Genomic DNA, 23,490 nt, shown 5'->3' on the forward strand with positions numbered 1-23,490 from the left:
TCATGTATAAAGTATAAGTATTTACATATTTTTATCTAGTTAAAAATTATTTACATACCGCTATGATTAATACTTTCAATATTCAACTAATCTATCGTTTATCGGTAAAATTGAATTGCGAACCCGATTTAATATTGAAATAGTCATATGTATACTGGCTGAAATATTTTTTTTTATAAAATATTGAATATTGTTAACAGATAATTTAGATCATCATTCTTGACTCTTAAAATTGTTGATACAATGAATTATACGGGAATCCCACAATAACAGTTTTCGCTAGGCGCGTGCCACTAAGTAAACAATCACACAGTGTCAGGTACTGGTAATTAGGAGACCATAATTGCATAGGTAAACAAGGGATCATTGCCCATAACAGATCAAGGGTTGCGTTTAAACCCCAAACAGGTATGGCTTGGATATTGAGCACCTCATAATTATTAATTTCTCAAAATATTTTTTGAAACATAGGTAAAAACACTAGAGCATTGACTTGAAATTGTCGACCGATTCTGACAAAAATGTGTAGGTCAATGGCAAATTCTTATAAAATAAGCTTAAAAAATACAACCGACTTATAGGCGGACCAACTTATAGGCGAGTATATACGGTATCTATTTTGTATTGCTTGTAGGAGTTATGAGATTGATCACTGTTCGTTATATTCACCTTGCATGTACGTTCTATACCCAGACAGATAGGTGTCTAATATGTATGTCCTATACCCAGACAGATACGTATCTAATATGTATGTCATATACCCAGACAGATACGTGTTCAATATGTATGTTGCTGTTATAAAATTTAGAAATTCATTTCAAAATTAAGGATTATCTCCCTCATGCATAGCTCTTATCATTGGACGAATTTGGCTCCACTTTTTTGGCACGCTGTTTTTGGCTACATTTAACTCTAAAACTTCATAGTTATTTCGGATTTCAAACATTTCGGTTGAGCATCACTGAAGAGACATTAGTTGTCGAAATGCGCATCTGGTGCATCAAAATTGGTACCGTATAAGTTTTACATTATGACCCCTGGGTCGAGGCCTATGCTGATGGACTGTTAGTCCTCGAGGGTCACTACAGCCTAGTAGCTAAGTACTTCGTTACTAGCTTGAAAATACGGATGTATATTTAATTGCTGTTGTAAAATTTAGAAATTCATTTCAAAATTAAGGATTATCTCCCTCATGCATAGCTCTTATCCTTGGACGAATTTGGCTCCACTTTTTTGGCACGCTGTTTTTGGCTATATTTGACTCTAAAACTTCATAGTTATTTCGGATTTCAAGCATTTCGGTTGATCATCACTGAAGAGACATTAGTTGTCGAAATGCGCATCTGGTGCATCAAAATTGGTACCGTATAAGTTTTACATGTTATATACCTGACGAATACGCGTACACAACTTATGCATGTCAGTCATACAAATAACAAGGGATGTTAACCTATATATATATTAAGTCGTTCTTGGCACACTGATTTTGACTGCGGATTACTCCGTTCACCTCATCAGGACGCTTACTCCTCCAGGGTACCTGATCCTACCTCTACAGGAGTCCGTGTTTACCGAACTATTTGTATTGCTTGTATGACTTATGAGATGTGACCGGTCGACAGGAGATGCCTATTCCTCCTCTGGTATACCCCACCTCTTGTATATCCAGGGACCCGTGTTTGCCAACTCTCTATTTTGTACATGTATTGCTTATAGGAGTTATGAGATTTATCATTGTGCGTGTTATTTACCGGCTTCCACGGATGTTGGCACTAGGAGGTCATTTCGTGGAAGGAAACCGGAGTACCCCTGAAGGGAAAGCACGAGTCCACACACAAATTATGTACACATGATTTTGTATAAATCGCCATAACACAAATTATGTACAGATGATTTAGTATAGATTACCATAAGACAAACAACATATCATCATTCAATACATCACTGGAAGAAAGTTTTTTTTTTAACTTAAGGTAGAGATTGATAGGTTGATGCTAAAAACATTAACCATTGAATTTTTTTTATTTTGATATATGTTTATGATGAAGCTTCGATATAAAACATAATAAAAAATCAATGTAGGTAATCGACCTTGTTTTTGAGAAATATGGCGATTTTAACAACACCTTCTTTAGTCCTTGTAAAGCGTAAAAAGTGAAGAAAAATAAGTAGAGAGCAATATACAAATAGAGCTATAACATTTTTATTGTAAAAAGGATCATAACTTGTCATATATGGTTCCAAACAACCTTTCACATAACTGTATATTACACATCAATTTCAAGTTCAGCAATCATTATTAACATGCAACAACATTACTTCAACAGAGCTACATTGGCTAATTACCTTAAAACAGTGCACAATATTTGCACACAGGGTCATACCTTTGCTTAAGCTGCAAAAAAATTACCCATCAAATTTCTTATTTTATTTCATTAAGTGGTCAGTCTATTAGTAAGTAAAATATATGAAAAAAATTATACACCATAATGGGGTTCAATATGGAACTAGCAAAAAATTCCTAACCCCACCCCCTTTTAACAAACTACACATTTTCGTAAGAAAAAGGGTTATTAAAAGATGTTGTAAACAATCCATCAAAAACAGCTTGCTGAAATTCGAAGATTCTTTGTAATACCTTTTTTAAATTAATAAATATAATACAGAAAGTATGTATTTCAAATTTTAGCTTATATTTTGTTGTAGTTCTCGTTGTTGACCTTTGTGCACTTACACTCAGACTATAGATTTATCATACGTCATCATATTTGATGATTAATATCAAGAGTTTTCCCAAATAAAAATCCCCACAAAAAATTGAAATACAATTTATATTTGTTAAAACAAATGTCTCCATTACATCCCAACCCCTTTAATATACTGCATGGTATGGAGGAGAAAGAATGAGCAGGAACATAGACGTCATGAATTGCACTCGGTGCATTGAGAAGAAAGATTCAGCCAGCAGAGATAAACTACTGACCTTTTTATTACTTAGAATGTTTAAGCATTCCCAAATTACCTCTTTGAAAATTGAACATGACAATAAGAAGGTTTCTATAAGCTATTTCAGGGGCGGATCAGGAATTGAAGTTGGGAGGGGGGGTGCAACTGTATGAGGCAGGGGTCTGGGGGCCGCCTTGAAGGGGGGGATTCCCCAGAAACTCCTGGATTTTACAGATTTTTTAGGGCTTAAAACATGTCTCCTATGTAGTCATTTTTATTATTTTCTGTAATTTTTAATAAGGTGAAATTAATAAAATAACGCAAATTTTAAGGGTGTTTGGAAAAAGTAGCAGTTCTCCCACTAAAAGTAATTCAATAAATCAAAAGATTTTGTCAGACATTTATTTCTCTGAGAGTGGAGGAAATTATGGCTTCTTTTATCGTATATATTTCTCTAAACAAGAGACCACGATTTACTTTAAACTTGGAAATTTTTAGGGGGGCTCGCGCCGGTTGCCCCCCCCCCCCACCCCACCCCTTATATCCGCCAATGCATTTATGTATGTGCTCTTGCGATTGACCTTTTTGCACTCACAATGATTGCATTAATATTTAGTTATTTTTCATACATTTTTTTATAATAACCAGACACGATTACCTATTATAAGAAATTGATATGATTATACAGCATAGTGCACCAAATATGTTTAAATAACAACTTTATATTTAATATCAATGGAAAGATTTCCACCCAATCGACCCATGGATTGATTGATTGTATCTTGTTTAACGTCTCTCTCGAGAATTTTTTACTCATATGGAGACGTTACCAAGACCGGTGAACGGCTTTAAATTTAGGCCTTTGCTCGGCGCTTTCGGCCATTGAGCAGTGAGGGTTCTTTAGCGTGCCACATCTACTGTGACACTGGGCATCCGTTTTGAAGGTCATCTCCGAGGACCAGTGACATTCAGACCTGATGCTGAGCGTTTGGCAATGGAACTGTCACTACCTGTTTCAACAACTCAGGTCTGTCGCGGCCGGGATTCGAACCCTGGCCTTCTGCATGCGGGGCGAACGCTCTAACCTCTAGACCACCACCGCGGCTCGACCCATTGATCTCAAGGCTCATGTCAGCTATCTTGCTTTCACAAATATATATGTATCTTCATAAGTTTATGAGTCCTACTTGTAGTCTCACACTGAAACAAAAACTCGCTTGGATAACTTAGAATGCATGCTTATTGCATTCACAGTATATATGCACTGAGTGTGTGTAACAAGAGGGGGGGGGGGGGTTAGAAAATGAGAAATTCAAACACATTGATTAAAGTTATAAAATTGGTATTTTATTTTCATTTAGAAATGTTTACTGATTTTGATATATCAAAAACTTAGAATAATCAACAATGACACTTCCTCTATATTTATACAATATTATTGTCTTTAAAAAAGACATGTAATACATGAGTACATGTACTTGTTTTCCATAAATTCACACTTTAGTATGTTGCACAATATATCCATTGCTCTGGGCTCACAAATACATTATTGATTCTATCCAAGTCCCACATTTTGCAGAAGTTCTTGAATTTTCTCTGTAACCTGTAAAGTTGTGGGGTCCAGGGGATATGACATCATCAATGTAAATGAAGTACCTGTTATAAAAAATATATTCTGTATATTCAAATATTGAAAAAAAGATGAATATCTAATATACTAAGAATTGTCTTTATAAATGTCTGGTGTTAAAATGAAAAATTCTATCTTACTAAGATAGAAAATATTGTACCTTTCTTGCTGATTTTCATGGCAAATTGCTGTTGAAGTTGTTGGCTGGAAGCCCATTTCAACTTGCACTGGTCCTTAGGATGATGCTTAGAAAAAAATCATCATAATTAATATTTGCACAGTCAGTATTAATCATTAATTATACTGTGTCAGACAATGTCAATTTTAAAATTGTGTGTCTCAATGCATGTTTAGTGAACTTTAAAATGCTGATATATTGAAAATTACACACATAACATGTATTTTATTATGTTAATTTTTAAAATCTTGTCTGAAATCAGTATTACATATGTAACACTACATGTATGTTAAATGTGTGCAGTGCAGCAATGTGAACTCTTGTAGTAGTAGTACATCTGCATGATTGTTATTTATTTCATATTGTTATAGTTACCTTCTATTTAAACTGTACATACCCTCCCACCCCCGGGTCCTTAATGAGGTGAATAAACATCATAATTATCATATTACAATATGAGATGACAGATATGTTTTCATAAACTGCCAGTTCATTCTAATACTATCAAAACAAGTCAACTCTAGATTTATCAGACCTGTCTCCTTTACGGAGTGTGGGTCAAGAGAAGGGCATACATATCTTATTTTCATACAATACATTTAGATCTATTTGCCTATGAGGGGGGCTTGTGATTTTACAAATATTTTAAATAAAATTTTGTAGACCTACATGCTTGCATGAAACATGAAACCCCAGATTTGAAATATCTCTTAGGTCAATGAAATTTCAAGATACTATAAGTACTATCATTTATACCAAATAGAATTTTAGTGCAACACTCCCCCCTCCCCCCTCAAACTTGTGAGAGCCCTATTTTTTTTCAAATTTGGCATATACATGACATCCATTTACAATTACATGCACATGTAGGAGTTATATTTTGGGCACATATGGAATACATAGATGCACAAAAAATGAAACAGCTCCAAATTGTGCGTTTATAGATGTTATTATAAAATCGCGTTGTGAAATAGCAGAGGAAAAGTGGGTTGAATACAAATTCAATTTGCCATTTTTTTCACTTACCAAACGAAATTATGATTTCGTTGTCCACGTTGAATGCATCCATCGAATTCCTCTTCTCAGAAGAAACTTTGTTTAAACTCTCAATGACTACATAAACAGTATTGAAACTCGCAGCACTCGGACATCACGATCACGCTACATCAACAACTTTGTTTACGTAGTGCAGCTATGCATGGTGGTGAATTTCGTGAGGTAAAAAGTGCCATTCTGCACGGACGAAACATTTAGTCCACTATTATTACATTGACGTATTCCTAATCTAAACTATGGCCAAATTTCTATATCTTTCGTCGAGACGACCCTCTCAATCATCGATTCAGTCACAGCAACAACTTGTACTTTCGGAACCCCTTTTTGTTTTTCGACTACTCTATGGCGATGTACGGAATTCCGAAAAATAATTTCACGTGAAAATACACGATTTTTACTGATCACGTGGTTACTATCGGTCTCTACCTTAATTTCTAATATTCACTAGTTCAAGAAAACATTCAGGAAGTAAGACTCGAACACGTGATATAGGAAAAGCTCGCATGCGTGAGTGTAGCACAAGTTTAATCATACACGTGTGAATGTACATATATATCTGGAGGTTCATTATTCCACTCAACTCAATCTACAAGCAAGACCTGATAAACTGTGTGAGGTATTGGGTTTAATTTGTTGCACTTCAAGGCAGAGAAACTTTGAGTGTCATTAAACAGGCACGTAGTATCTGGGTTGTTTTTTTTTCATAACGGGGGGGGGGGGTGAAATACTGATTATATCTTATTTAATTTGCCACCGATATGGAGAGATCAACGAGTCTGGTGAAGGACATCAAAATGTAGGCCTGTGTTCGGTGCTTACAACCCTTGAACAATGGGGGTTCTGGTTCTTTTGCGTGCCACGCCTGCTTTGACACGGGGCATCCATTTTTACAGTTATCTCAGAGGACTCGTGACATTCACACCTGATGCCGAGCGTTTGGTGATGGAATTGTCACTACCTGTTTTAACGACGAAATTATGTCTTGGTCGGAATTCGAATCCCGGACTTCTGCATGCGAGGCGAACACTGTAATCGCTAGGAAGCTGGCGGATGACTTGTTTAAAATTCTTGAATTCAAATTGGCCCACCTTTCAAATTCTAAATTGATTGGAGGGGGGGGGGGTTGATAAAAGTGAAAGTTACCGGTCTCTCAGATATGACCTTAAGAAACGGAGGTATATCTTGTCGTGCTAGACGTTGGCATGATAAAAAACACTCACTCGGACGTTTGAACTGTGTATAGTTTATTTTCTGATAAAGAATCCTCACTCGGCTGTTGTAACTGTGTATAGTTTATTTTCTGATAAAGAACCCTCACTCGGACGTTGTAACTGTGTATAGTTTGTTTTCTAATAAAGAACCCTCACTCGGTCGTTGTAACTATGTGTAGTTTATTTTCTGATAAAGAACACTCACTCGGTCATTGTAACTGTTTATAGTTTATTTTCTGATAAAGAACCCTCACTCGGACGTTGTAACTGTGAATACTTTATTTCTGGTACACCCTCACTGAAACGGCTGTTTGCTTTTGATTGTTTTTTGGTATTTTGTTTGGTTATTTTACCCAAGATGAGGTCAAACTAAATGCGCTCTATCGTGAAATTTATATTACTAAGGGAAGCAGAAATCATAGAGAGAACATACTTAGAATCCACCGTTTTATATACTTCATACACATAAATATGTATTTTAAAAAAAAAAAGTTGGAAGAAAGGGATGTGGATGCTGTCCCCTTTCCACGGTTTTATCATTTTCTGACACCCCTCCCCATTCGCCTCTCCTACCAATTGTGACATTGTGTTGTAGAAAAAAAAAATCAAATATATAAAAAAGTTAAATTCCAATCTAATTAAAATAAGATCCTTGGATACGCTAACAATCGCTACAGAGTATACGGCGTGGATCTAAAAAGTCTGATTTTAATTAGATTGAGTTAAGTTCCAAAAAAGCTTTCAAATTTTATTACTTTTTTCTGATTGGCACCACAGGAAATGATTAATAAACTTTGCCAATGATGAATAGGGGGTGTTCATTCTCCCCCTCCCCCAAAACAACATTGAAAAATATAAAACGATTTTCTCAAAAAAAATTCCCCAAACATAACCTTTTAAAATCTAACTTGTTCTTAATCGCACTTTATATTTTCAAGATAAGTGATTATGGATTTGATCTTTTTCTACCCCTGGTATATAAATTGTACATATATGTAGCGCAGGGAATTTTAAAGCGAATGATCCCGGTCCCTATTACAGGTTTCTTTCATTAGGGATCGATTTACGTCAAATGTACCGGAATCCTGCAGACATATATTAAACCCAAAGAGATACAGCGGGAAATAAACCCAGATTGAAACAACGAATTCAAACTAAGATGTACATGTCAAATGTAGGTAATGCAACTATTAACAATACTTAACAGATTTATTCCGTAATATATGAAATAGCTAGAAGGCTGCCAGAGTTTATGTTTAAATCAAATTAAAATGTAATCTCATTATCAATATAAATAGTTGGATTAGAAATCAACTGTTAGAAGTTCTCGCGAATTTAGTGTTAGAAGAATGATGTGGTCACTCAGTCGCTGCTTGTTTTCTTTTTGAAAGTAATAAATCAAACACAAGATGTTAAAACATGTATTATGTGTAAACATATACACGTGACAAGTTACTACGAGAGGGCGGGGGCATATACACCTTGTCTTTATCAATAGATGTCAGTAGCGGATCCAGGATTTCCGAAAGAGAAGAGGGGGGGGGTGATTGATTGATTGTATCTTGTTTAACGTCTCTCTGGGGAATTTTTCACTCCTATGGAGACGTCACAGAGACCGGTGAAGAGCTTCCTATTTAAGCCTTTGCTCGGCGCTTATGGCCATTGAGCAGTGAGGTTTTTTTTTTAGCGTGCCACACCTACTGTGACCCAGGACGTCCGTTTCAAGGTCATCTCCGAGAATCTGTGACATTCACATCTGATGCCGAGCGTTTGGCGAAGGAACTATACTACCTGTTTTAACGACTTAAGTATGTCGCGGCTGGGATTCGAACCCCCCATCGCTGCGGTGGGTACATTTGAAAGTCGAGTATTAGCTTAAATCATCAGCGATTTCGGGTGCCGAATTTTAACTTACATTATTTTCTAATTTTTTGCGCAAAAAAGGGGATGGCCCGGGCCCCCTGCTCTCCAAATCCGTCACTGGGTGTCGCTGCCCGCTAACACATGTCAATGCCGAAAATACAAGACTGTATTCCGCCATGTAAACTTATGCACATACTTATCTGATCTTAATCAATTTATGGTGCAGTGTTTTAAGATAAAACTGCTGTGCCACTTGTAAACAAATTCCTGAAATCTGATTTGAATGTAAATAAGACGTATTTGTCCGATTCGAAATGCTATCTAAGCTACATTAATGTAAATAAGTCGTATTTGTCCGGTTCTAAGTGTTATCTAAGCTACATTAATCATTCTAATTCTTCAATTCCGTTCTGTTCCGCGTTTTAGCAACATCCGTTTCTATGTACCTAGAATGCGAGATTATTCGTGACCCACAGGGTTGAATTTCAATACAAACGGAGAATGACATTAATATTTGATTGCATTTTTGATGAGAGCAAATTCTGTCTTCTGACGTAAATGTTGGCATAGCTACCCATTTAAAGTGAAAAATAAAATTTGGGCGAAAATCGTGAATCAGTCCCTTTAAAATATTTCAATCACATTCATGTATACACTCCTCTTCGCGGTACGCACGTTTTAATGATTTTTAATATAAAACCCTGGGAGAAAATTCATGTCATAAGTATTTGGCAAATATATATTGTTTAAATTGAACCTGATCAAAGCATGAACATTACAAAATATGTACATACATGAAGCTGCCCTCGCTCAAACGGTAGCACCGTCAACATATTAATAATAACAAATATTCATTGTATATACATTGATTGTATTTTTTATGAGAGCAAATTCTGTCTTCTGACGTAAATGTTGGCATAGCTACCCAACATGAACTAGGTCAAAGCAAACTGCAAACCATTTAAACAGGCAATAACACATCACTAGCGTATACTGGCCGACGCGCCGCACAGGTATTTAATCACGGGACTAGACGGAAGGTCGAAAGAACAGGGAGGCCATGTTGGATTTTCAGGTTAGACAAAATTATATCAACGCATTCTGACATTGTAGTGTCAATAATATCGATATTTCTGTGATCAGTGAGATATATCTGATCACCTAGATAATGATTTCATATAATTCGGGGAGGGGGTCTATCTATGCCTTTTACTTATCATTTCATTTGAAATATTAAAATTATTGTATTATATCATAGTGTAATTGTTTCTTGTCAATTGTTTTAACCTTTTAAAATATTTTATTAAGATCCCCCTTTTTTACTGACAGTAAACTGTTTGTGTGATCCCAGCGTCAGAAATGCATCCCCGGCGCAGTGCTCAGGAAGTCCTACTGTGTAACCTCTGTGAGACTGTCCCCCTACAGAGTCGTTGTGAAGTTTGTAATATAAATCTATGTAAGGCCTGTGTTGGGGAGCACCTCTCGGACTCCTCTAAAAAACACAATGTCATGCCCTATTTACAAAGAAAGTCTACTCCCAACTACCCGAAATGTCCGAAACACGTCGAAAAATACTGCGAACATCACTGTGAGAATTGTGATATTCCTGTTTGTATTAAATGCGTCTCCTCCGGTAAACACGAAGGTCACAAGTTATCAGAATTTCTGGAAAAACTCAGCGCTAAAACACAAAATTTACAAAAAGATTTGGAGGAACTCGAGACCAGAATTTACCCGCGATATGAAGAAATGGCGTCCAATATCCAAACCGAAAAAGCCGACATAGAAACAAACTATGGGAAATTGACCACAGCTGCCGAACAAGAAGGTGAAATTTTACACCGGGAGATCACCGCCATTGTCAATCAGCGGAAATCTGCCATTCAGGAGATGAAAAACAAACACCTATCTACCCTGAATAAAAATACAGAAGAAATCACACAGAAAATGGTGGAACTCGAACAGATCATTTCCGACTTGAAATCAATCCTAACATCAAATGATGTCTCCTTAACCTCTACTTACAAATCTAGGAATTCCGAATTTAGAACATTACCGTCTAAAGTCCGAGTTACATTTCCGAGTTTTACTCCTCAGAAAATAAACACATATCAGCTCAATGAAATGTTTGGTTCTCTGTCGCCATTATCCATTAACACAGAACATGGCGACACAATGAAGTCAGCAGAAGCTGTATCGTCTCCTCCAGTCAAACCACTGCATAATGAGCCGCGCCTCACCGCCACCATAAACACTGGGTATGACTATCTATACAGTGTTAGCTGTCTGAGTGAAGATCAAGTCTGGACACGCGGGAATAACAAAACCATGAAGCTCCTCAACCTCCAGAGTAAACTACTGACATCAATAAAAACCAACTCAGGGAGAGCACCACAGGGTATAGCAGTGACACGGGACGGAGATCTTGTTTATACTGACGATAGTAATAACACCGTGAACTTAATTAAGAATAAAAAGATATGGACCGTGATCACACTGCAGGGGTGGAGTCCTCGCTCTGTCTGCTGTACCGCGGGTAACGATCTCCTGGTTACCATGGACAGTTATGATGGAGAACAATCCAAAGTCGTGCGTTACTCCGGCTCCACAGAGAAACAAAGCATTCAGTTTGATTATCAGGGTCGTCCTTTCTACACATTTGGTTATGACACTAAATACATCAGTGAGAATAGGAACCTGGATATATGTGTGGCTGACCTGTCAGCTAGTGTAGTAGTGGTGGTCAATCAGTCAGGGAAACTCCGATTTAGATACGCTGGTCTTCCCTCTAATACCGGGCAATCATTTAGTCCAGCCGGCATCACTACAGACAGCCAGAGTCACATCCTGACAGCAGACTGGGATAATCACCGTATCCACATCCTAGATCAGGACGGACAGTTCCTCCGTTACATTCACTGTGATTTAGAGTTTCCTCGCGGTTTATGTGTGGACATCAGAGACAACCTTTTTGTGACTGAGCGTTACACTGCTAAAGTGAAGAAAATCCAATATCTACCAACACAGTGTTAATTACACAGCTCTACCGTGTTAATTACATCTATCAAAACGGTGTTAATTACACATCTCTACAGTGTTAATTACATCTATCAAAACGGTGTTAATTACACATCTCTACAGTGCTATTTACATCAGTGTGTTGATTACAACTGCTTGTTAATTACAATTCCTTGTTAATTACAGCCCTGTGTTAATTACAGCCCTGTGTTGATTACAGCCCTGTGTCTGTGATGTGTAATGTACTTGTGTTTGTGAGTTTAACTGATAGAACATTAGTCTCTCACTGCAGTTTACTAATTATATCTTATCTGTATCATTATGTTTAGCTGAACAGTATTAATTTTAGAACACTAATTACTATTTTGACTGTGTTACTAGTTATCTATATACAATCTTTTGAGGAGTAATTTGACTGTGTTACTAGTTATCTATTTATATATAATCTTTGGTGGACTAATTTGACTGTTACTAATTATCTATTTATATATAATCTTTGGTGGACTAATTTGACTGTGTTACTAATTATCTATTTATATACAATCTTTGGTGGACTAATTTGACTGTGTTACTAGTTATCTATATACAATGTTTTGTGGACTAATTTGACTGTGTACTAGTTATCTCTATACAATCTTTTGTGGACTAGTTTGACTGTGTTACTAGTTATTTATCTATATGCAATCTTTTGTGGACTAATTTGGCTGTGTTACTAGTTATCTATCTCTATACAATCTTTTGTGGACTAATTTGACTGTGTTACTAGTTATCTATATACAATATTTTGTGGACTAGTTTGACTGTGTTACTAGTTATCTATCTATATACAATCTTTTGTGAACTAATTTGACTGTGTTACTAGTTATCTATCTATATACAATCTTTTGTGAACTAAAATTTGACTGTGTTACTAGTTATTTATCTATATACAATCTTTTGTGAACTAATTTGACTGTGTTACTAGTTATATATCTATATACAATCTTTTGTGAACTAAAATTTGACTGTGTTACTAGTTACCTATCTATATACAATCTTTTGTGGACTAATTTGACTGTGTTACTAGTTATCTATATACAATCTTTTGTGAACTAATTTGACTGTGTTACTAGTGATCTATATACAATCTTTTGTGGACTAATTTGACTGTGTTTCTAGTTATTTTTCTATATATGCAATCTTTTGTGGACTAATTTGACTGTGTTACTAGTTATTTATCTATATGCAATCATTTGTGGACTAATTTGACTGTGTTACTAGTTATCTATATATAATGTTTTGTAGACTTATTTGACTGTGTTACTAGTTGTCTATATACAATCTTTTGTGACTAATTTGACTGTGTTACTAGTTATCTATATATAATGTTTTGTGGACTAATTTCACTGTGTTACTAATATCTTTCTATATGTGTATAATTTTTAATGTGTATATTATAGATAAACATGATTTAGAGTTCAGTCTTACTTTATTACTTAGTACTTACTTAAGTATGTAGTACAGGTACTGTAACAGAGAGTTACCACAAACGTTCGGTCTTTATCACAGAGTTTCAGATCCAAGGTCACAGTCTTCTTTTTACAATCAATAACTTCACAGCAAGTAACCAAATATCCACCGTCCTACAAAACAAACACAGGTAAAGTGTTATCATGTCAAACTGAATTATCAAGAATAGTCTGTGGTATAAATATGTAAAGGTAATGGAAAAGAAAAAATATTGCTCAAGCGGGAATCAAACCTGAGTCCCCTAATTTGAGCTATTCAGACCAATATCCATGATTTGACTAGACCGGGCCTAGAGGTTATAACTTTTTGAGCACGTTTTCATACTCAAACTCTGTGCTCTAAATCGTACTCGTATTCAAAAGTGAAGGTTATAAAACATTTATAAAACCATTCTCACACTCAAATGGAGTACGGACTCAAGATTTTTCGAGTATGCTGGGAGCTTGTTCAGAGTTGTACTCAAAACAAATATGGCTGAGATTGAGTATGAGTGCAGTAAAGGTTTTAAATATCCAGGCCAGGATGCAAATGAAATGTGAAGATAGCGAACAGTGATCAATCTCATAGTTCCTATCAGCAATACAAAATAGATATTTGGGCAAACACGGACCTCTGTACATACCAGAGGTGGGACCAGGTGCCTAGGAGGAGTAAGCATCCCCTGTCGACCGGTTACAACTACGGTGAGCCCATTTTCCCGATCAGGTAAACGGAGTTTAAATGTAAAGGGAAGGAAAAAATGCATAGCTCAACCAGGAATCAAACCTGACACCCCTGCATTTGTAGTCAGGTGTTCTAACCACTGCGGTATTCAGAACAATACATATGGTTTGTTTTAACCGGGAATCGAACCCGAGACCTGTGTATTACTTATCTAATAGTCAGGTGATCTAACCACTGAGCTATTCAGACCAATGCCCATGGTTTGTCCGGACCGGGAATTGAACCTAAGATCCCTGTATTACTAGTCAGGTGTTCTAACCATTGAACTACCCAGGCTGATAGTCGCAGTACATATAGCCGGGTGTTCTAACCATTGAACTATCCAGGCTGATAGTCACAGTACATATAGCCGGGTGTTCTAACCACTGAACTATCCAGGCTGATAGTCACAGTATATATAGCCGGGTTTTCTAACCACTGAACTATCCAGGCTGATAGTCACAGTACATATAGCCAGGTGCTCTATAAACATTAAGCTATCCAGGTCGATAGTCACAGTATATATAGCCAAACCACTGCTACAACATTCACTAGTAATTCTGTACTGATATGCTGTAGCTATATTTATAGTAAGAACATTGTTATTAACTCACCTGTGACAAAGGCTCAAGTGAAGTATTCTAATCGGTATTTGCCAGTGGTCAATGATTAATTATATTAATAAGCAAGCATCCTTAGGAGATGGATATTCAAGTTTGTTGGCATTGTTGTCCACAGGGGAAGGTGGAGCCCACAATAGGAGATGAAGTTTCATGTGGGAATTATAGAGAAAAAAATCTTCTTAATAACAGCTGTGCCATGATTAGTCATATTAACATACAAGAGAGAATATACAAGTTTACTCAGATGTAATTGGTCAGCCCCCATTGCCTGTTGTGCGCTAACAATAGAACATTGTTTTTAACTTCATGATAAATACCCTTCCAGTTCTTTCAAAATTTTATATGAAGAATCTTTTGGACAAAGATGATTTCTGGACTCCTACATTCAAGGGGCCTTAGAGGCAAGGCAAAAGTGCCAAAAAATTAAAATAGGATTTTATTTTCTAAATTTGTAGACAGTCCTTTGGGATAGTGATTGATACATTAAAAATGTTCAGGTGACTGGCAAGGCCTGTTGGTCTCTTGTTATTTCATGCCCCTAAAACTATAGTTTTGTTAGGGGACCTATTGTCTTTTCCTACCTTCAGATCGCTGTCTGAAACTTGAACCTTGCTCAAAACTTGAATGATGAGTGATAGGACTCTCATATTTTGCATGTGAGCATTCTATGCGATAAGGCCTCTCGTTCGGTATCTGAGTGTTCAACATTGTGATATTGGAGTTTGACCTGTTTTTAAGAATATCCAACCCAGCTAATAGCTCTTTACTATGTAAAGTTTGGTTTTCATATTTTGTACCTAAATTCCTGACGATAGGACCTTGCATATCAGAACATTCTCTGTTATTCGTGATTTCAGTTTCTTGAATATCTTAAGATTCTGCTTTTCACAGTTCTTCAACTTTTATTTCCGACCATATACTGATGTTGATTGATTGCATCCTTAAAACGTCTCTCTCAAGAATTGTTCACATATATGAAGACGTCACCAAGACCGGTGAAGGGCTTAAAATTTAGGCCTTTACTCGGTGCTTATGGTCATTGAGCAGTAAGAGTTCTTTAGCCTGCCACGCCTAATGTGACAAGGGACATCTGTTTATAAGGTCATCTCCAAGGACCCGTGGTATTCACACCTGATACCAAGCATCTGGCGATGGAACTGTCATTACTTGTTTCAACGACTTAGGTCTGTCGCGGCCAGATTTCGAACTACAGCCTTCCACTTGTTGGGTGAACTCTCTAACATCTAGGCCACAGCGGCGGTTCTTCAACTTTTAACTCTGATATTAAACTGCTGTTGAAAAGGAACTAGATGTGTCGTAGTGTAGTGATACAATGGCCCCAATCAACAGTCATAACTCTGTCAAATGTTTTCTGACCACACCCATATCACGTATATACCCAAAAGTATATACCCCAAACTTCAAATCGAAATGTCTGTGTATGATGGAGATGATAGACGGAGACATTATTTTTTTTAACGTAACTACATGTATATCCACAACTTCAATTCAAAATGTTCCTGAAGGACTAAGATAATGATGGGGACTGAAAATTGTATAAAGTTGTCTACATGTAAGTCCAAGGGGCATAACTCTGTCCAAAAATCATTTTATCGAAACCCTGATAAGGAACCTTGACCTTCATCTTCTTATGATATATATGTATTCCAACTTTCTCTTCATCTTATGATATATCTGTATTCCAAATTTCTCTTCAAAATGACTGAGATAACATGGAATGTTCTTAGAGGAGAAATTATATACCCCTAGACCACACTGTATGATGGGAAACAGTGAATTTGTGTTTAAATGAGGATACTGGTTGTTAAGATATTCTCTGGATAATGATATAAAGCATGTAAACCCCCCCATCCCTTAACAAAAATCCATAACTTCCTTGAATGTTAAGAATCTCTCAATCAAATACTCTGATAAGTGGCTGTTAAGATTTAAGATATACTCTGGTAAATGATATGATACATGTAAACCCCCATCCATAAAAAAGGAGTAATTCACAACTTCCTTGAATGTTAAAAAATATCAATCAAATACTCTGGACAAACTTCGTTTGCTGGATGTATAATAAGTAGAGACCAATACTTATTTAAAACCGTCTAAGTCTAAGGGACACAACTCTGTCAAAAATAATTTAAACATAACAATGAAAAACTTGATTGGGATGCTCTGTTGATGTATTTATATCACAAATTTCAGTTGAAAAAGCACATCATTAGTACAGATGCTGAACGTACACTGAATTATGATGGACCGATGGAAGTACCGATCGATGACAAGGGCTGACACTATGCGCCAGTCACTTCATGATAGAGAAAAATGAATATTTACACAATTTCATTAACAAACCTGACATTTTCTATAGCAGTAGAGGTTTCCATATCTTGAATTATGTCAGACTCTTTGGAAAATCATCCTCATGATTCAGCAGGACATATCTTGTAACTGCTACCTTGTAAAATTTGTTCTCACATTTAGGATTTGGCAACCAAAAATAACCTCTTCAAACCATTAAATTGTGCATCTAGAAGAAATATAAATAAAAAACTTCATAGAGTCGTGGTAGTGTTAGATACTTGGCCTTCCGACTAGCTCTAGTTAACCCTTTAGCTTGATTGGTAGAGTGATGGTTAGTGGGTAACCCTTTACTTTGATTGGTAGAGTGATGGTTAGTTGGTAACCCTTTAGTTTGATTCACAGAGTGCTGGTTAGTGGGTTAGCCCTTTAGGTTAATTGGTAGAGTGATGGTTAGTGGGTTAACTCTTTAGTTTGATTGGTAATGTGATGGTTAGTTGGTAACCCTTTAGTTTGATTCGCAGAGTGCTGGTTAGTGGGTTAACCCTTTAGGTTGATTGGTAGAGTGATGGTTAGTGGGTTAACTCTTTAGTTTGATTGGTAATGTGATGTTTAGTTGGTAACCGTTTAGTTTGATTAGCAGAGTGCTGGTTAGTTGGGTTAACCCTTTAGGTTGATTGGTAGAGTGATGGTTAGTGGGTTAACTCTTTAGTTTGATTGGTAATGTGATGGTTAGTTGGTAACCCTTTAGTTTGATTCGCAGAGTGCTGGTTAGTGGGTTAAACCTTTAGGTTGATTGGTAGAGTGATGGTTAGTGGGTTAACTCTTTAGTTTGATTGGTAATGTGATGGTTAGTGGGTTAACCCTTTAGGTTGATTGGTAGGGTGCTGGTTGGTGGGTTAACCCTTTCGCTTGATTGGTAGACCACTAGACTGCCGAGCCAGAGGTCACAGGTTCGATCCTCAGCTAAGGAAAATACTAGAAATTGCTACACAGTGATACTGAATGTATCAAAATAAGACTGACCCTCAATTTAAAAACATTCATAGACACCTGATCTCACCTCCAGTATATCCAGAGCTCCGTGTTTGCTCAACTTTCTATTTTGTATTGCTTGTAGGAGTTATGAGATTAATCACTGTTCGTTATCTTCACCTTTCTTGTAGGAGTTATGAAATTGATCACTGTTCGTTATCTTCGTCTTTCTTGTAAGATTTATGAGATTGATCACTGTTCGTTATCTTCGCCTTTCTTGTAAGAGTTATAAAATTGATCACTGTTCGTTATCTTCACCTTTCTTGTAAGAGTTATAAAATTGATCACTGTTTGTTATCTTCGCCTTTCTTGTAAGAGTTATAAAATTGATCACTGTTCGTTATCTTCACCTTTCTTGTAAGAGTTATAAAATTGATCACTGTTTGTTATCTTCGCCTTTCTTGTAAGAGTTATAAAATTGATCACTGTTCGTTATCTTCACCTTTCTTGTAAGAGTTATAAAATTGATCACTGTTTGTTATCTTTGCCTTTCATAACATTTCTCACTTGATTTGTATAGTTTTAGTTGTACACCTTATCTATAGAAATAGATCTCCACCCCCTCACCCCACAACGTAAAGTTCAATACTCATTATCATGTTTAAACCATTTTGTTTAACTGAATAAATGTGTAATCAATGAGAAAAAATGAGAAACCTCATAATCCCCACAATGAATAAAAACAAGAATTTCCTGCTCACATACCACACGCCTCCACAATAAATCTAAAGCAGAATTTCCAGCTCATATACCCTACACCCCAACAATAAATCTAAATCAGAATATCCAGCTCATATACCCTACACCCCCACAGTGAACTAAAACCAGAGTTTCCTGTAGATATGCACATTTACTCACTGTATGAAATTCTGTTCAGCAGTTTCAGCGGAGTTACGTTGACAAACTAGTTTATTTAATTTTGGTCAAAGTTTGAAGTCTGAAACTCAAAGGGAAAACTGGTCTACATGTTTGCAGTTACGCTCCTTACACCGGAAGTTGGGGGCACGTTTAAGATTGCGCCCCGAAGCTTCACATATATAGTATTAACAAATAGTGTATAGTAAAGCTTACGTTATCAAATTCTTTATTATGCTAAGTTTTAACAGGTTGTAATATTTCTACGACAGAAACAAGGTTTAAATACTTCAATTTTATGGTGAAAACTTTTTAAGATATGCACTTCGTCAAATTGTAGAGTGGGGGATGGGAGAGAGGGTGTTATAGACGTATTTGACGTTTATCTCTGTCCAAATTATGCAACTAATACTAAAGATTTCAGTGGTGACATGTTTTAACAAGAGGCCCATGGGTCACATCACTCACCTTAGTCTTCTAGGCCCATACTTAAATCTTTCCATATATATTCACATGTAAAACTTTGATCCCTATTGTGGCCCCAACCTAACCCCAGGAGCCACGAGTTTTACAAATTTAAAATGCACTATCTCAGGAAGCTTTCATGTAAATGTAAACTTTTTTGACCCAATGGTTCTTGAGAAGAAATATTTTAAAGATTTTGTCTATATATTAGTATGTAAAATTTTGATCCCCTATTATGGCCCCATCCTACCTCCACACAATATGAGCAAGCTTTTAGGTAAATTTCTACTTTCCTGGCCCAGAGGTTCTTGAGGAGAAAATCTTTAAAGATCTTTCCTATACATTTGCATGTAAAAATTCGATCCCCTATTGTGGTCCCATCCTACCCCAGGGGATATGATTTTAACAAACTCATCTGCACTATGTCAAGAAACTATCACGTAAATCTAAGCTTTTCTGACCCAGTGGTTCTTGAGAAGAAGATTTTTAAACGACACACCCTGCTTTTGTGATTATCTCCTGTTTGAAGAGAGCATGTCCCTTTGTCAGAATAAACTTGAAAGTCCTTCACCAGAGGATGCTTTTTGCAAAGTGTTGTTTAAACTGGTCCAGTGCTTCTGGAGAAGAAGTCGAAAATGTAAAAAGTTAAGAGACAGACGGACAGGTGACCAGATGGATGGACAGGCGAAGGACAACGTGCATACGATTAGAAAAGCTCACTGGAGTTTTCAGTTCAAGTGAGCGAAAAAAACTCAGCGCCAGACTCCTAGAATCAAAAGCACAATGAAAGTATGTGATACATGATATAATCAGGTACATAGCATCGTTTATAAAGTGTGTGTGTGTGAGATGTTGACTTCATAATATTGCCTGAAAATTCTCAAAAAACTAAATTAAAAAAAACATCCAAAGCTCAAAAAGGAAGGCCGCAAGGGTTGATGTTTCAGTTCCATGCATCCGTTAAATTTTACATTTCCATTACAGTACCATTCACCACAATGTTGTTGTGTTTTTAAACAAGAGTACCGCAAACGGTACATGATACGCCCGTGAAATGCTTACATAGGGTGTTTTTCTTGCGCTATAATTTGTATAACTTTGCTTCAGGTAGTATCAGCCATCGTGAGGCTGTGACAAACTTTCATATGAACAAAGGGTCTTAGCTTAAAAATCGAGATTTCCTCAAAATGAACCAAGTTCAACAACCTGTAATTTTCTCAACCATTGTAGAAAATCAAAATCCATCCCACATGCACATCTTCAATACCCATACCAACATTCCACAAAATAAGAAGGCTCTCACTTGAAACTGTGGGAGGAGTAGGACGGAAATACTATGTACCCTACATATAATAATTGTTTCCAAATAAAGGGGCAAAGCTCCTGGGAAAAGGGTCGAAATGGATCAAAATTGCAGTATGATCTAGAGTGACCCACAAAGAAGCTACACAGCAAGTTTCAACATGATATGTGAAAGGGAAATGAAATTATAAAGAGAAAACCCCGAACGGACGGACGGATGGACGTACAGACATCGCTGTACTATAATACGTCCCGTCTAAAGACGGGCGTATGAAAAGAGGAATGGGGGGTAACCAGCCTATATACAGCTATATCTCTGGACGTAAAAAATATCCAATTTGCATATAATGATAAGAGGGGGTAGATTCATTGTTGCTGCGTGTCTGATGATTGTTTTTGTTCTCATTTGAATAATTGAAGTGCAAGCAGAGCTTTAAATTGGTGTTCACAACATTTAACTTTCAAAAGATTGAATCACACAAGAAAAAATATCTGAACAGAAATATTACACTAGAGATATCAATTCTTGATAATCATGTTTTGTTTATTGGCACCTGGTGTACATTACACAGGAGGTAGTTTTGTTCAACAAATGGATATATGTATACACTCGTATCTTATTGCATGTTGTTTTGTGTTTTCATGAGCCACATTGCTCACCTGTGCCCATATTCAAAGAGTTTCCCTCTATATTTTGCATGTAAAACTTTGATTCCTTATAAAGGTCCCACAATACCCCTAGGGACAATGGTTTGAGCAAACTTGAATCTGCACTATGTCAGCAAGCTATTATGTACATCTATTATCTTCTGGTCTGATTTAAGAAGAATTTTCCTATATACTCGTACTTACATGTAAAACTTAGATCCCATATTGAGGCCCCACCCTACCCTCGAGGACCATGGTTTGAACAAACTTAAATTTGCACTATGTTACGAAGCTTTCATGTAAATGTCAACTCGTCTGGCCTAGTGGTCTTTACAATAATAATTCCAAAGATTTTCACTATGTACGCACATGTAAATCTTTGATCCCTGATTGTGGTCCAACCCTACCTCCATAGACCATTTGCACAAACTTGAATATTCACTATGTCAGGAAGCTACCATTTAAATTCTGACTTTTCTAGCTTGATAAAATGTTTACAGAGTTTCCCTGTGTTTTCACACCTAAAACTTTGACCCCCTATTGTGACCCCACCCTACCTCTTGAGGCCAATATTTGAGCAATATTGAATCTGCACTACGTAAGGAAGATTTTGTGTAAATTTCAGCTATCCTGGTCCAGTGGTTCTTGGTAGGAAGGCTTCAAATAACCCACCCCAGATTTACATTTCTTTGATTATCTCGCCTTTGAAGGTGGCATGACTCTTCATTTGAACAAACTGGAATCCCCTTTATCCTCGAATTATGTGTACCAAATTTGATTGAAATTGGTCCAATGGTTCTGAAGAAGAAGTCGAAAATGTGAACAGTTTACAACGTAGACAACGACAGACTATGGGGAGTTCTGATTAGAAAAGCCTTTGGCTCAGGTGACGAAAGCTCTACCTTAAGTAAATAAGGACACAATAAATACGTCAGCTTTTTATTTAAAGTAGGTCAAACATTCAGTTCAAGGTCATAAGATCACAGACCATTGCATCACAAAAAGATCTTTCTATAAAAATGCACATACAAAATATAAAAGCCCGTCCTTAGATAGTTCAAGAGAGAAGTTTAACGATTATTTCTATGTATACGTTCCAGCTTATAAAACATTGATCCCTTGTTGTTACCCCATCCTACCCCTGGGGGTGGAACCCTGGATTTGATCAATTTTGAATGCTTTTATCCAATGATGTTCTGTACTGAGTTTGTTGAAATTGCACTAAGTATTACTAAAAATGCTGGAAATATGTAAAGTTTACAGACGGACAGACAGACAGACAGCAGGCAAGGGATAGTCAATACTTATAAACTAGGCGAGCTAAAAGAGAGACATTTTACCAGCTCATTACAAAACACCATCCCTAGAAATGGATCGGATGGGAAGGTAACTCGGCCACTTCTGCTGTTTAGAAACATGAAATGCTCCTATAGTCATTGTCTCACCGTCTTTTGAGGCCCAGTAAGCTGTAAAACCAAAAAGTTGTAATGAGTGCTAGAATGACCAGAAATCAGACAGGGAAGTAAAATTTTGTTGAAATCCGAAGCAAGTTTTAAATAAAATTTTAGCAAGCAAATCAGCACATGAGTCACAGGCCTGATAGTTAACTAAGGGTAAGAAATCTACAACAATTGTTCCTATATTAGCTCTGCCCTACAGCCCGTCCCTTACTGATCCCCGCTTAGATGCACAACCTAGAGTAGCGAAATTACAATTTTAAAATATATCTTGTTTTTTTCCTGAAGTTTGAATGGATCAGTAGTGTGTATACTAGTGAGGATAATTTCAAATGCTGAAGACAATAAATAGCAAAGATCATGTACAGTAGGTCCCACTCTGATAACCAAGTCACTACCCCAGATTCATGAAATTCACATGTGTGTTATCCATCACCAGCATTAAAGAATATGTTATTCAATGTTTCACACACTAAGACACTAAAATCTGTCGACATGTAAGATCAAGAACTTGTAATTTTACAAACAGTACACCAAAGAAGAAAAAAAAACGTTGAAGAATTAAAACCCTTGATCTAAAACTTTTAGTCGTCTGTAAATGTCCCTGTCCCAAAATTATGAAATTTACAAGTGTGGTGCATTAAAGAAGATGTTATTCAATGTTTCACCCTAAATCTGTCTA

General features: G+C 36.6%; 1 protein-coding gene and 1 long non-coding RNA gene across 3 annotated transcripts; one reads left to right on the plus strand and one right to left on the minus strand.

Annotated features, from left to right (window-relative positions):
• Positions 1-4,271: 4,271 nt before the first annotated feature.
• LOC130049862 (uncharacterized) lies at positions 4,272-6,241 on the minus strand. Of its 2 annotated transcripts, XR_008798194.1 has the most exons (3): positions 5,781-6,241; positions 4,737-4,821; positions 4,272-4,602 (listed from the first exon to the last, which is right to left on the minus strand). It is a non-coding gene; the product is annotated as an uncharacterized LOC130049862 (long non-coding RNA). The 2 variants fall into 2 exon arrangements; XR_008798193.1 differs by lacking the exon at positions 5,781-6,241 and having other exon boundaries at positions 4,737-5,061.
• Positions 6,242-9,874: 3,633 nt separating this feature from the next.
• LOC130049850 (E3 ubiquitin-protein ligase TRIM71-like) lies at positions 9,875-13,358 on the plus strand. The gene is made up of 2 exons (XM_056148038.1): positions 9,875-9,959; positions 10,214-13,358. The coding sequence occupies exon 2, from the start codon at positions 10,244-10,246 to the stop codon at positions 11,915-11,917; it is 1,674 nt and encodes a 557-aa protein (XP_056004013.1). The 5' UTR covers positions 9,875-9,959; positions 10,214-10,243; the 3' UTR covers positions 11,918-13,358.
• Positions 13,359-23,490: the final 10,132 nt, after the last annotated feature.

The sequence above is a fragment of the Ostrea edulis genome, chromosome 8 (assembly GCF_947568905.1).
Source record: "Ostrea edulis chromosome 8, xbOstEdul1.1, whole genome shotgun sequence".
In the NCBI taxonomy this organism is placed as follows: Eukaryota; Metazoa; Mollusca; class Bivalvia; order Ostreida; family Ostreidae; genus Ostrea; species Ostrea edulis.

What these genes read in the sequence shown, in the direction of transcription:
- LOC130049850 (XM_056148038.1), top strand. Translation starts at nt 10,244, where the DNA reads ATGCATCCCCGGCGCAGTGCTCAGGAAGTCCTACTGTGTAACCTCTGT.